The 15,276-nt window shown below is 44.0% G+C and overlaps 1 protein-coding gene across 3 annotated transcripts in view; it reads left to right on the plus strand.

Annotated features, from left to right (window-relative positions):
* plekhg2 (pleckstrin homology domain containing, family G (with RhoGef domain) member 2) overlaps positions 1-15,276 on the plus strand; it is a 114,809-nt gene that overhangs the window by 49,387 nt on the left and 50,146 nt on the right. For all 3 annotated transcript variants that reach the window (XM_049575791.1, XM_049575792.1, XM_049575793.1), the window contains one exon: positions 6,859-6,959. In XM_049575791.1, the coding sequence (XP_049431748.1) occupies positions 6,859-6,959 (101 nt within the window). The remainder of the gene's footprint in view (positions 1-6,858; positions 6,960-15,276) is intronic.

Below are 15,276 nucleotides of genomic sequence, written 5' to 3' on the forward strand. Positions count from 1 at the left end.
CTTCTCCTCCTCCTCATCTTCGTGTCGAGCTCTCTCATTTTTCACTCATCTTTCTGTTCCTTCACTCACTCTCTCCCTCCGTGCCCTCCAGTGAGTGTGTTTCCTGTTGCCTTTAAAAGGTGATGAATGTGGCCAAGGCCTCTCATTATATTCCTCATTACACACACACACACACACACACACACACACACACACACACACACACACAGAATGCTTGTTTTTGTACCCAATTTAGGGAAAAAAACAGAAACAGCAGAAGGAATGGGAGCGAGATTATTTTTCTTTGCTTGCAGCCACATTGTGTGTGTGTGTGTGTGTGTGTGTGTGTGTGTGTGTGTGTGTGTGTGTGTGTACTTTACTGTTATGATAAATGCAGTTTGGTGTAACTAGTTTCCATTCAGAGCATCTTTTTCTGACCAATCAGAGAGCTGCTTCACACAGGAAGCAGCGGAAATGGAAAGTTGATGCATTAATGAAACCAGCGACCAATAAGTTTGTGCACTCGAGGGCTGTTTTCAGTCTCACTTCCCCCCAACAAACATCTCCTGAGAGGGCAGATCATGAGGAGTAAACGTTTCTCAACCAGCTTGGAAATGGATTTTTCTGTCCCTAGTTTGTCTCTTCATTATGCGACCTACAGAGGGCGAGTTTGCATCAAAATTTAGCGTAAATTTCTGGTGATCCAACCACAGACTGTATAAAATAATGGATGTAGTTGTTGTGACGTCACCCACTGGTTTGTGAACTCCCATTTTGAGGCCTTGAGTTTGCCATTTTGGCCTCCACCATCTTGGATTTTTGGAGCCAGAAGTGACTACAAGAGCGTGGAGAACACCCTAATGCTAGCTGCTAGCTTTGTTAGCACAGTGCATGTACAGCTATGGCTAACTGTCAGAATGCTAATGCTCACTTTTGCTACCAAAACAAACTTAAAATCATTAAAACAAAAGTACAGTTACCTGCTGGAAGAACTGCACATCAGACTCTTCACACCTCTTCTTAACGTTCACGTTGTTACATTATGCTAACTTACCTTACGTGTGATGCAAACAAAGTATTTGGCCGTAATTGTGCCATAATTGCCTCGGAAATGAACGGAAAGCAACCAATAGCTTTGGCTAACGAGCTCTTTGTGCCAGAGTTTGCTCGCTCGTCATTAGGAAGTCAACCAAATGCTACACAAGACTTTTCTAAGTGACCAAATGTTATAATTAACTTGTCGGTATCTCTGACTCAGATTATTGATGGGCAAAGCAGTTCTTCAGATGTTATTGCATCACTAGAATCAGTTCATTAAAAAGATTCGTTCAAAAGATTCGTTCACTGAATCGTTCAGCGCTTGGAGGGAGGAGCCCTGCGTCTGCCCTGCACTGGAGAGACTCAACGTTTTAAGTTTGTTTATCTGGAAACTAAGTCTGTTAAAACAATGGGGAGGTGTGTGATTGTGTTCATGTGGCTTGACTCCTGGCTACATTAGCCGTTAGCTTGGAGAAAACAGTGTATCGCTGAGAAGAAATGATTTGAATCACTCAGGGATCGGGGTTACGTCATTCACTGAGTGATTCGTCCCACTGTAGGCAGTCCCTTCCTACACCCTGGCTGCCTCGCAACTCGAATCGGCAGTTCCACTCCTGCCCTGCACGCTTGCTGCTGAGCTCAACTGAACTGAGAAATGACAAATCAGTTCCGGAAGTGATTCAGTTCAGTACGTTCACTCAACAGATTTGTTCTTTTGGACAATTCGTTAGCAAACGACACAACACTAACTCAGATATACCGACAGCGGGTTATTTTGGCGGGTTTCTCCACGGTTACGTCATGCAACTTGTGAACAGGCGGGACCCACCTGTCACTCAAAGTGGCCAAACCCTTAATTATGTGTAATTTTAAGCCTTAATAAAATGTAAACAGGTGAGTTATGTTAAATTCACCATCGCACAGTTGACATGAATGTTGACATTAGCTACAGGGACCAGGCCAGGCAGTAAACATGTTGATTTCTGCTGTAAGGTTTGGTATTTTCACATCGAGGTCTGTGAGAATTGACTCGCTCTTGGAGCCAGCCTCAAGTGGACATTAGAGGAACTGCAGTTTTTGGCTCTCCAGCATCGGCTTCATTTTTCAGCCTCTGAGGTTGCAGCTTGTTTTGCACTCAAAAAAATATGAAAATATGCATCACAACAGGTGGATGGAAACACCTTCACAGAGGGTTGTGTCAGCTCTGCTGGTGCAAATATCTGTCAGTTATTTTATTTTTTGTATCTATTGGAGTTATTGTTTAACTGGGCCTGATCGATGCAGTCTTGTAGTTTGTGTTTAGAGGCTTTGAATGTTTAGAACAAATGTGTCTGTACGGTATCCTGCAGGTTCCAGATGTATGCACCACTGACAGCTGTATCCAGGGTTAGAAAAACATGCGAGCCAACCAAGACTCCCACATTTTAAGATTCTGAACTGATTTATTTTGAAACCAGTAACACCAACAACTAAATGCATGAAAGAAAAACTTTACAGGTGTGACACCAGCTGCAGATGGAGCACTTCATTTCATGTTAGACTGCAGACACGGCTGAAGGAATTTATTTTTACAGTGCATGAAATTAGATTATTTTCTGTTTGGTAACCCCGCAGAGAGACGTCATGGATCCCAGTTTGGGAACTTGGACTGAAGCTGGTGCGCTGACCTCAGCCTCTCACAGATTATTTTCTGTTTCGCCAAATTTCTCTTCCTCCTTGGACGATTCTCCGGCTTCTTTTTTTGGCTAAATTTTCTGCCTCGCTCTGGCATGTTTTCTGTGAGTCAGTGTGTTTCAGTGTCCGGGCTTCTGTTTGGTTCAGTCTGTCAGTGTGTGTTTGGTGATGTGTCACTAATAAAACTGTGTGATGATGTGAAACTTCTTTGTGGTTTCTGGACTTTATAAATACTGTCTCGCTGTCTCTCTCTTTGCATTATCTCATCTGTCTCACCCCGACTCCTCTCCAGTGTAATCTAATTACTAACTACTACAGGAAATGACCTCATGTGGACTCTGACAGGATTTAAGTTTCCATTACAACATGACTGAGGGACTGCACGTACAGTATAAAGTGTTACTACTGACTCAGTCCAATAAAGTGAAAGTCTTTCATTGAGTTCTTTGCAATTATTTATTTATACCTCAAAGAATTTAACTAGAATTAATTTAAAGATATAATATATAACTTTTTCACATTAAACTGTCCAAAATGCATAATTTGCAATTTTGTATTTGCACAAATGAACAGTTTCAGACTTGACCAGTGACACCTAACCCATTAATTAATTCATTTCTGTAAGCGCTTATCCTGTTAGGGGTCGCAGGAGGTGGAGCCTATCCCAGCTGACACTGGTCAAGAGGCAGGGTTCACCCTGGACAGGTCCCCAGACTATCACAGGGCTGACACATAGAGACAGACAACCATTCACACTCACATTCACACCTACGGACAATTTAGAGTCACCAATTAACCTGCATGTCTTTGGACTGTGGGAGGAAGCTGGAGCACCTGGAGGAAACCCACGCTGACACGGGGAGAACATGTCAGAGCACCTGGAGGAAACCCACGCTGACACAGGGAGAACATGTCAGAGCACCTGGAGGAAACCCACGCTGACACAGGGAGAACATGTGGGAGCACCTGGAGGAAACCCACGCTGACACAGGGAGAACATGTGGGAGCACCTGGAGGAAACCCACGCTGACACAGGGAGAACATGTTGGAGCACCTGGAGGAAACCCACGCTGACACAGGGAGAACATGTTGGAGCACCTGGAGGAAACCCACACTGACACAGGGAGAACATGTGGGAGCACCTGGAGGAAACCCACGCTATCACAGGGAGAACATGTCGGAGCCCCTGGAGGAAACCCACGCTGACACAGGGAGAACATGTCAGAGCACCTGGAGGAAACCCACGCTGACACAGGGAGAACATGTTGGAGCACCTGGAGGAAACCCACGCTGACACAGGGAGAACATGTTGGAGCACCTGGAGGAAACCCACGCTGACACAGGGAGAACATGTCAGAGCACCTGGAGGAAACCCACGCTGACACAGGGAGAACATGTTGGAGCACATGGAGGAAACCCACGCTGACACAGGGAGAACATGTTGGAGCACCTGGAGGAAACCCACGCTGACACAGGGAGAACATGTCTGAGCACCTGGAGGAAACCCACGCTGACACAGGGAGAACATGTGGGAGCACCTGGAGGAAACCCACGCTATCACAGGGAGAACATGTCAGAGCACCTGGAGGAAACCCACGCTGACACGGGGAGAACATGTCGGAGGGAGCACCTGGAGGAAACCCACGCTGACACGAGGAGAACATGTTGAAGCACCTGGAGGAAACCCACGCTGACACGAGGAGAACATGTTGGAGCACCTGGAGGAAACCCACGCTGACACTGGGAGAACATGTCAGAGCACCTGGAGGAAACCCACGCTGACACAAGGAGAACATGTTGGAGCACCTGGAGGAAACCCACGCTGACACAGGAGAACATGTTGGAGCACCTGGAGGAAACCCACTGACACAGGAGAACATGTTGGAGCACCTGGAGGAAACCCACGCTGACACAGGGAGAACATGTCAGAGCACCTGGAGGAAACCCACGCTGACACGGGAGAACATGTCGGAGCCCCTGGAGGAAACCCACGCTGACACAGGGAGAACATGTCAGAGCACCTGGAGGAAACCCACGCTATCACAGGGAGAACATGTCAGAGCACCTGGAGGAAACCCACGCTGACACAGGGAGAACATGTGGGAGCACCTGGAGGAAACCCACGCTGACACGGGGAGAACATGTCAGAGCACCTGGAGGAAACCCACGCTGACACAGGGAGAACATGTCAGAGCACCTGGGGGAAACCCACGCTGACACGGGGAGAACATGTCGGAGCACCTGGAGGAAACCCACGCTGACACGGGGAGAACATGTCAGAGCACCTGGAGGAAACCCACGCTGACATGGAGAGAACATGCAAACTCCACACACAAGCCCCCTCCCCCCGGCTTTGAACCAGGAGCCCTGTTGCTGTGAGGTGATGATGCGAACCACTGCACCACCGTGCCGTCTAACCCAAAGAGTAACAAAACACTGAAAAACTGTTGCATTGTTTGCACTTCCGTTTTTGCACAACAGTGTTCATGCACTAAAATCAACAGTTTTATATTTTATCACACACTGGTGACCATTAAAAGTAAACCCATTGTCCCAATATGAGGGCATTAATTCTTTTCAAAAACTACTCACTGTTAGTTTTTTATACTTGTCAGGTCCTTTTCATCCCAAATCGTCAGGAGAAATAAAAAACAATACCAAACAAAAGCTCCGGTCTCTGGAGGTTAAGCCACATTTTTATGATATATATTTTTTCATCTTGGTCTTCAACTTAAAATGGCTGAAGGAATTTAGTCTTTGGACGTCTGGATATTAATTTATCAGAGAAACAAGCTGAGCAAACGTCAGCGGCAGCTCGGCTCCAGCCCCTGCTATGCTGAACCACATTGGAGAAACACTGATTTTTAACACAAAACCTTTTTATTCAGTGTTTTTACCAGTTTAAATCACTGGACCTGTTTGTTTTGGAGAGGAAGAGGCCTCTGTGGATAATTCAGCTCCTGTTAAAAACCTCCTGAACATCTGGATCTTGAGTTATCAGAGAAAAAGCTGAGCACACACCAGCAGGAGCCGAACAAGCTTCAGAAAAACGCTTTTTTTTTTTTTTTTTTTTTTTTTTTTACTGTGAAACTGTTTTATTCTGAAGATGTGAACAATCAGTAGATACCTGCTGCACAAGCTGTGTGTTGAATGACTCTCTGTGCATCAGAATAGTGGAAACTGGAGATCCAACATACAGTATGGAGTCCTGCGGCTGATGTGTTTAAATTCAGCCGCAGTGAAACCTGTTCTTTCTAAGTGGCTCTGAGTGAGAAACATAACGACAACATTGAGGGAACATTTGTTTCCACAGTTTTTATGAGCTGTTCATCAGCTTGTGTAAAATATTTTTGACTCTAACTGACCTGTTGCCCCAAACTTTAGTCAGCCATCATGAGGAGCTGTCCTCTGCACACATCAGACTGTCTGCTGCTTATTAACTTCCTGTTTTTGTTGTTATCTGTGTGACTTCCTGTCTGATGCCAACGTCTCTGACAGTGCAGTGGTTTCCTGTTCGCACCTTTAGCGTCTATCTTACAGGTCTGATGTGATATGATGTTCTGGTAGGTGAGCAGAGGCCGGATGCTGCAACTGGCGGTTGTGACAGAAGTTACTAACTGTTTAAAATATACATGTTCATGACAAGTGTGTACCCAGTGTCTCAGTGGGTGGAGCAGGCGTCCCCAGCAGCTGTGGGCTCAATACCAGCCTGCAGGCCCCTGCTGCATGTCATCCCCCTCTTTCTTCCCTCTCACACTCAGCACTGTCCTATCAATTAAATGTGCTTTCCTTTAATTGCCCCCACAAAAATTAAATACCATGAAATGATAAATTCACAAAGGCTGAGGAAAACTGGAAACACTTTCTGAGGAAGCGCTGGGTGAGCTCACTTTAGCAGAAAGACAGCAGGGAGAACAGAAATGTTTCCCTCACCAGCTCCAGCCTCAGGCCTCCTGTGGACGGGTCTAATTAGTGAAACACAGTTGACCTGTGTGAGCAGCAGTGTGTCGACTCAACAATATCAGGACAGAGTTTTGGTGGCGGTGCCACATCAGAACTGCTGCAGTCTGTGTATGTTCACGTGATGTTTTTATCACTCGCTGAAAACTTTAAGATTAAAACACTTTGATGAACTTACATGTTGTCTCCTTCTCTGTGTGTCTGCAGGATTATCTGGGCTGTATCATCGACTGCGGCTCTCTGCCTCTGAAACCGGAGCAGGTCAGCACGTTGTTCTGCAACATCGAGGACATCTACGAGTTCAACAGGTAACTCACTCACTCCACAATTCATAATATATTAAAAGATAAATAACAATTCATATAGATATATGTAATATAAATACAGATATAAACAAATGAAAGAATAAACAAATACAGAAACAAAATAAATTAATTCATAAATAAATGCATAAATAAATAAATATAAAAAGGGACAAATAAATACTGAAACACATGAATGCATGTATAAATAAATGCATAAATAAATAATGAATAAATATATCAATAATAAATTAGTGACTAAAAGCATAAACAAATACAAAAATAAATGAATAAAAGAACAAAGAAATACAGAAGTAAATAAAAAATGATGAAATAAATAGAAGAACAAATATACTAATAACTATGTAAATAAATAAATTAATAAGTGAATAAATAAATACATAAAAGGAAAAATAAATACATGAATAATTAAACGAATATATAAATTAATGCACAAATAAATGATGAATAGATATATAAATAATAAATGAATGAGTAACTTAAAGCAGAAATAAACAAATACAGAAATTAACAAATAAAAGAACAAATACACACATAGATAAATAAATGCATACTTTTTTTTTTAAATGAAATGAAAATAATGAAATAAAAGAAAAATAAAATAATACAAGAAAAAATAAATACCTGTACAAATATATCAATCGATAAATAACATTATTATTTCTGCATTTTTGGACTGTTTTTCTGTGTCTGACTGTTAATGAATGTCAAAGAGGTCAAAATCTCTTTCTGATTGTCTATTTGTTTATTTATGCATTTATTTATTTACTGACTGATATTTAAGTCATTTTTCGTCCTACATAGCTCAGGAGGTATAATGAGTCGATCCCTGATAACAGAGTTGGCGGCTCGACCCGTCATGTCCACAACTCATAGCGTCCTGAGGACAAACACTGAACCTTGTGTTGAAGCCGTCAGTGTGCGAATGAGAAGCCACTCGCTTTAGATAGAAAAGTGTTTTCTAAGTGTGGTCCATTCACTTTTTTTGTGACCCCTGTGGAAATGAGCAGATGATGAAATCAACTGGAGGTGAAATCTCAGGATTCAGTTTAAATTTTTGGTGTCACAGTTTGATTAAGAACTGACTCTGACTCTGATTCATTCACTGGCCTTAAAACATGAAAATACAGCTAGTCTTAATAGAAGTCTCTGTTTGACACCACAAATAACATGCAGCTTTTTTATTTGACAAATTTAACTGAAGTAATGGAAATATTGTGACAGTCATCTGCTTGTTGTTTAATAATGAAATGAAAATGGTCTTTAATGACTCGACGCTGCAGCACCAGGAAATCCATCGTTATCCACCAAGCTGTTTGGACTTGAATGAAAGTTTTGTAAAGTGCTACAGCTTCGCTAACGCCACCCTTTAAATGTAAGTCACATGGAGCAGTAAAGCATAATGTGTTAGACTCAAATAAAATATACGTACTTCAAAACTGTAGACGATTACAGTACATGCACATCTCCACGTGTGTTCATGCAACAACTGTCCGGAAAGTGCTCACGAGAAGAAGCTGAGTTAACTGTTAACAGTCTGAGACGTTTTGGTTTGTGATGGACATCAGCGATGCGTTTCATCGCAGCAGCATGAACAGGAAGTGCATGTTTTGACACGGAGCGTTAGCTGCCATTTCATTAACTGTGAAAAATGTGTTCCACTGTTGAAACAAGAGAGTGATGCAGGAGATTCTTTGGTGGCTTTGAGTTTCTGGAAAGTATCTTGTGGGTAACACATAGACAGACAGAGATAAGCTGGTAGTGGAAACATTCAGAGGCAGAAATGAACAGAGCAAGGCATTGACGCTGCCAGGGCTGCGGGTTTGATTCCCACCGGGACAATCCCACCATGAAAAAGTGCTCTGCTGGGGCTTTTGGGGGGGATGGAAGCGTGCAGCAGCTGTTGAGCTCATATGACCGAACCAGATTCTTCAGGTTTTATAGAGAGAGTGAGAGAGTGCCTGTTTCTGTGTCACGGCAGTTTGAGCAGCCGTCCCTCCTGGTATGTCCACATGTAGCCAAACAGCCGGGCCGTCTGCTGCAGTGCATCATGGATGATTTTACAGTCCACATTCTGCAGTTCAGAGAGGAGAGTTTGTTGTGTCACTGCCGTCTGTCGGTCGCTGAGCAGACTGAGACGTTCCTGTGGAGGTCATGATAAGTGGTTCCGTGAGTGTTTCCGTCTGCGCTGCTTTTAATGTCTGAGGAAGGTTTTTTTGATTTATCAGGCGACGTTCGAATTTCACTCTGGGGATTACGAGGAACCTCTACTTTTCAGGGATGGAATGGTGCACGTGTGCACGCATGAATGTGCTCGCCAAAGTGCAAAAATATACTGTCAATATATCACAATAAAAACACCAACACGCAGTGGACATGCAGCAGTTTGTGTAAAGTCCAGTTCAGACCAAAGATTTACAAGGAAGCACAGAGAGTCGTTGACTAGAGATGATACGCCGTCTCATGGTGGTCACTTCCTGTCAACGTTACAGATCAGAAGCACAGAGAGTCGTTGACTAGAGATGATACGCCGTCTCGTGGCGGTCACTTCCTGTCAACGTTACAGATCAGAAGCACAGAGAGTCGTTGACTAGAGATGATACGCCGTCTCGTGGCGGTCACTTCCTGTCAACGTTACAGATCAGAAGCACAGAGAGTCGTTGACTAGAGATGATACGCCGTCTCGTGGTGGTCACTTCCTGTCAACGTCACAGATCAGAAGCACAGAGAGTCGCTGACTAGAGATGATACGCCGTCTCGTGGCGGTCACTTCCTGTCAACGTTACAGATCAGAAGCACAGAGAGTCGCTGACTAGAGATGATACGCCGTCTCGTGGTGCTCACTTCCTGTCGACGTTACAGATCAGAAGCACAGAGAGTCGCTGACTAGAGATGATACGCCGTCTCATGGTGGTCACTTCCTGTCGGCGTTACAGATCAGAAGCACAGAGAGTCGTTGACTAGAGCTGATACGCCGTCTCGTGGCGGTCACTTCCTGTCGGCGTTACAGATCAGAAGTACAGAGAGTTGTTGACCAGATATGATACACCGTCGGAGGATCAACCTATTTGCCAGAAAAAAAATGTGGGCTTTCTACATTTTATGCAAACTATGGATACTTGGTTATGTTTGGAAACGTTCATGTTTTGGTTTTGGTGGCTTTAAAGGTGATGGAAAACGTGGAAAAGGTGATGCTTATTATTTGTTTTGGTCTTGGACAGTGGTGCAGCTTTGCATGTGACAGCTTATATACAACATCACTTTAGAAACGTTGATATGACACTTCTAAAATGTACAAATGTGAAATATTCTTGGTTTTCAGAAACATACAGTGCCAACGTATCCTTATAGTACGGTTCGTATGTTATTCCACAAAGTAGCGGGTGGTGCACTGAGAGCCTGGGAAGGAAGCTGTTAAAATATGTCACACACACACAAACACACACACACACACACACACACACACACACAACCCTCCACCCTGCTGAGAGTCCTGTTTTCACACTTCACTTTCTTTGTGTTTGTTCCAACACGCACACACACACACACACACACACACACACACACACTGAAGAACAATGTCACGAGCACACACACTCAAACACTAACAGTCAAACACAGTTTTCATTCCATCCAGGCTTCCTGCCCCTGGTTCTCATGGGAAATACAGTATGAGAGGGAGTGAGACAGAGAGAGCACTGCTGACCTTCTCCTCCTCCTCCTCTCTCCCCCTCCTCCTCCTCCTCCTCTCTCCCCCTCCTCCTCCTCCTCCTCCTCCTCCTCCTCCTCCTCCTCCTCCTCCTCCTCCTCTCTCCTCCCTCTCTGCAGTCAGTTACAGTAATTACATTTTAGTTAATGAAGTTAATGAGTTTTATGAAGGAAATCCCCTCAAACTTTATTCATGTCTGCTGCCCAGCTTCACTTCCACGGCAGGGTTCAGTTTGACTCGGAGCAACTCACTGTTGGCACCAGGTGCTTTTTTCTGTGTTGTTTTACACTGTGGATAATATATCTCCTCAGTGTGGGCGGGACTCTTAGCTTGTCGCCATAGTGACGCTGTGTGAAACTGCAGTAACATCATCTTCAACGCATACGTACGTAGTGTACAGTTGAGTCTACGTGCTGTACAGTGTCATGTACATAGTGTACCACGTAGTGTGTGGTGTAGATTGCGGCTGATGTTTTAACTCCATCCAGAACCTCGAGTGACGCGGCATCAAAAGAAGTACCAGGTACTGTCCACAACTTCTGCTCATTGAAAAATAAAACTGAGTAGAGTCCAGTAGAGTCGGCGTGTACCATGCAGTGGAAATGAGGAATCTGTGTCTCTCAGGGTCGTCCAGAGTTTCTGACCTGGTTTCTCTCTGTCTCTTTCTTTGTCTGAGAAAGGAGAGAAAATAAGAAAACCCCCTTCTTCCCTTGTCCTGAGTCACACACACACACACACACACGCACACGCACACGCACATGCACACACAGAACCAGATGGGCAGACATAACAAGCCCACAGTGGCTACATCATCCAGCATAGCTCAGGCATGACACCATTCAGCAGTGTGTGTGTGTGTATATATCGGCGTACGTACGTGTGTGTGTGCGTGTTACAGTAGGGAATAAAGCCATGTGTGAATAATGAAGTTTATTAACAACAATAACCAAACTGAGCGTGCTCAGTAATCACTGATTTAAATGGTTATAATGATGAACAGCTGGTTATCAGATAAACTGAAAACGTCCTTCTGCTCCGTCTCACAGGGAAATATTTTACTTTTACTGCACCAGGTTTATTTAATGTTACTTTACAGATTCAGATTATTATAAGAAATATAAACAACTAATAATAACGATGATGTATTAGTAAAGATTAAATCACCCAGCAGTATGAAAATCATTAAAATGAGACTCCACCTTCACCAGCTGCAACATTAAAGTGACAAACACATTATAATCCAAATATCCAAATATATTATTCTGCATATGAGTACTTTTACTTTGTGTACTTTAAGTATACTTATATGTGGTTTGAGGGTCTATGTACTTCTTCCACTACCAAACACACACACACACACACACATTATGTTCATTCACACGGAGTGAGGTCAGACACACTCGAACCACATGATCATCATCAGCGCTGTTTTCCCATGGTGCACTGGGCCAAGACCCAGCAGCTGAGTCACACTGATGATTGATGAGCTGTGATCGGTGATGTCAGACACTAATATATTGATGAGTGTGTATGTGTGCATGTATTTGTAACATAGTGAGGACCAAAAAACATATTTTAGCAGCAGAGTGAGGACATTTTTCATTTCTTCAACGGCCTGTTTGAGGGTGAAGACTTGGTTTTAGGATTAGGGTATGATTAGGTTCAGGTTAAGGGTTGGGGTCCGGCATTTAAGCCACGTTTCCACTGAGCAGTCTGGTATGACTCACTTCAGTTCAGTACGCCTGTTTTTCTGATTCCACTGTAAAAAGTTGTGGATGGTACCAACAGAAGCGTTCCTTAGCGTCCCCATGTTTGGTCCCCCCTCTGTTGGGGTACCTAGCACACAGATCTGGTACTAAAAGGTGGAGCTAGAAACCCTGCAGTCTGATTGGTCAGTAGAGGACGCTCACTCTGGTTTTATGTAACCTCTGTTCATACATCAGTAAACTACAACTATAAAATGAAAGAGAAAAAACTAACTTCATTCACTGGGTCGACTGCCGGCAACTTTTAAGGTGGAACGTTAACTTGTAATGTTACTAAATCGACGTTCAATGTTCGACCGACATCAAAGAACTAGCGGCGACAAAAGCCAACTGTTGCATCGTCTACGTCGCCTCACGTCGCCCTGTGTCAGTTGCATTTGAACACACTACACGGACTACATCCGACGGCCAAGTAGCACGTACGTTCTACGCCTGCGTGAGAGAGAGCGGAGTGAGAGAGTGGTACATGCTGTCAGCCGAGGGGTTTCCTATCTGTGCAGCCGAGCACCGCAGCACCTCCACGGACTATTACATGCAGACGGTCCCGGTGTTTCCTCCGCAGGCTCCACTTCACTCAGCTGCCCGATAAACCCGCTGCCTCTTCCCACTTTAACCTGACTAACAAACCAGGGCTCGGTGCTCCGGTTGGATCCAAACGGAGAGCTGGGGCTAGCTCAGAGACTAGCGGAGGCTAACGCTTCGCTAGCCACTCCCAGCTAGCTCCGGTTTGTTATTCAGGTTAAAGTGTGAAGAAGCAGCGGGTCTGTGGGGCAGCTGAGTGAAGTGGAGCCTGAGGAGGAATCACCGGTTAGCCCCGGTTTCACTACAGGCAGATTCACTCGCTACAGGGGCGAGGAAATAAAACCTGAACAGCCAATCAGAGTGATCTCTCTCACCTACAAGCTCTGCCGCCGATTCAACATGCTCAATCAGCTGAAAAGCCACTGGCGCTGGACTCACCGCAAAAACTGGGGCGACAGACGCTTACTGACGGCCCGACTTTGGTCGACGGCTGACCATCGGCTTGGTGTGTCAGGGCCTTTAGTTGTAGCAGTTAAGGTAAGGGAAAGGGGCAAGGCAATGCCTTATGTCAGTCAGGGTCCTCACATAGACAGAAGTATAAGAATGTGTGTGTGTGATGGTGCTTTGCTTTATTTGTTTTTCTTCTCTTCCCTCTGAACTTTCTGTTTTCTTTTGTTTAATATTTTATGTTTCATTTTCTCTGTGTGTGTTCTCACGTTTCTCCCTCGCTGTGATTTAACATTTGACCTTTAGCCCCTCCATGCTAACCAGGGCATCTCAGGCAGATTTGCACTGCTATCCTTGTGAGGACACTTGGTGACATCATGCATTCCTCAGCCTGTTAACCCAAACCTGATTCTAACCTTAAACCTGAAACCAGGTCTGGACCTCCAGACGGCTCTTTGAAGTCGTAAGGACCAGAGATAATGTCCTCATTTCTAACTGCTCTTTACGAGAAGTACAAGACCTCACACACACACACACACACACACTCCTCTTGTGGTTGCTGTGGATCTGTCTAAATGTTGTGTGTGTGTTCCTCTTGTAATATCTCATATCTTCGTTTTACGTAATGAGCTGAGTTATGGGTCTGTGTTTATCAAGCGTCTCCTGGGAATAAAAGTTCAGACTAAAACCAGTCGTAGCTCAGAGCTCGACTTCAAAGTTATTTATGAAGCTCAAACTCTCAGAGATGATTTTCAGCAGAAGAAGAAGGACTCCTGAGAGGAAGGGAGACGTCACAGTTTGAGCCACAAAGTATAAATTCGAATGACATGTTGTAGTTTTCATGACGGTCACGATTTGGAGACAGGTAAAAGAGCATTGCTCTGTATGTTTAGTGTCTACACAGCGTGAGTATATTTTGAAAGTACATTTGGTTTTTTGCACCTGATTGATAATCTTTAGTGTTTATATGTTGTCTTATTTGCACCCTCCCCCATTTTTTTTTTTTACAGCAAACTACTGCACAACAATTCCCCTCGAAATGAATAAAGTCCTAACTGACTGTATTTGATCTTTGGCATTTGGAAGTGTTCACACCATCTTGCACCAAAAGTGGACTGATTTTTCCACCGTGAGACACTTGATGAATATGGACCATATTTTGTTTGATGGCTGATTCCTTTTATTTTTGTCATTATTCTTTATTTGGGATCCCCATTAGTCGTTACTGCAGTAATGACTACTCATCCTGGGTCCACACAAAACGCAAAAACAAGACAAACTATTAAATTAAGACATCGTAGACAATCTACAACATCGTATGCTTCTCGCTGGCAATAGGTGTTGTGTTTTTGGGTTGTCTGCAACATATGCACATACACTCATCAGTCTCATTCTCATGAACACGATATCTCAAGAACACCTTCAGGGAATTATCTCAAATTTGGCACAAACGTCCACTTTGACTCTGAACTTGCCAGAACAACAGAGAACAAGTTAACGGCACCCTTTACCTCCTTTTAGGCCTTTGATTTACCTGTCCCTGTCACACCACTGCTAACAGAAGAAAGTTAATAACTTCAATCTCAGCATCAGAAAAGTTTTTCTTTCTCTTTTTCTTTGTCTGCTCCATGTGCACAGATCAACAGGATGCACCTATGCTATTGTTGCGCGCTGTCAGTTTACGGCATTCATGAACATGCGCGATCAAATCTGAGTTTACCACGGCCTTCATGAATCCGGTGTAGGTTTTTAGTACCAAGGTTTTTTATGTGCAGATCTGCTCTGCAGATTTACCAACATCTCATGAAGGAGACTAAATGTTTAGATGACGGAGCTGTTGGATGGTTAAATGTCTTCA

This window comes from Epinephelus fuscoguttatus, linkage group LG5 (assembly GCF_011397635.1).
Source record: "Epinephelus fuscoguttatus linkage group LG5, E.fuscoguttatus.final_Chr_v1".
Classification (NCBI taxonomy): domain Eukaryota; kingdom Metazoa; phylum Chordata; class Actinopteri; order Perciformes; family Serranidae; genus Epinephelus; species Epinephelus fuscoguttatus.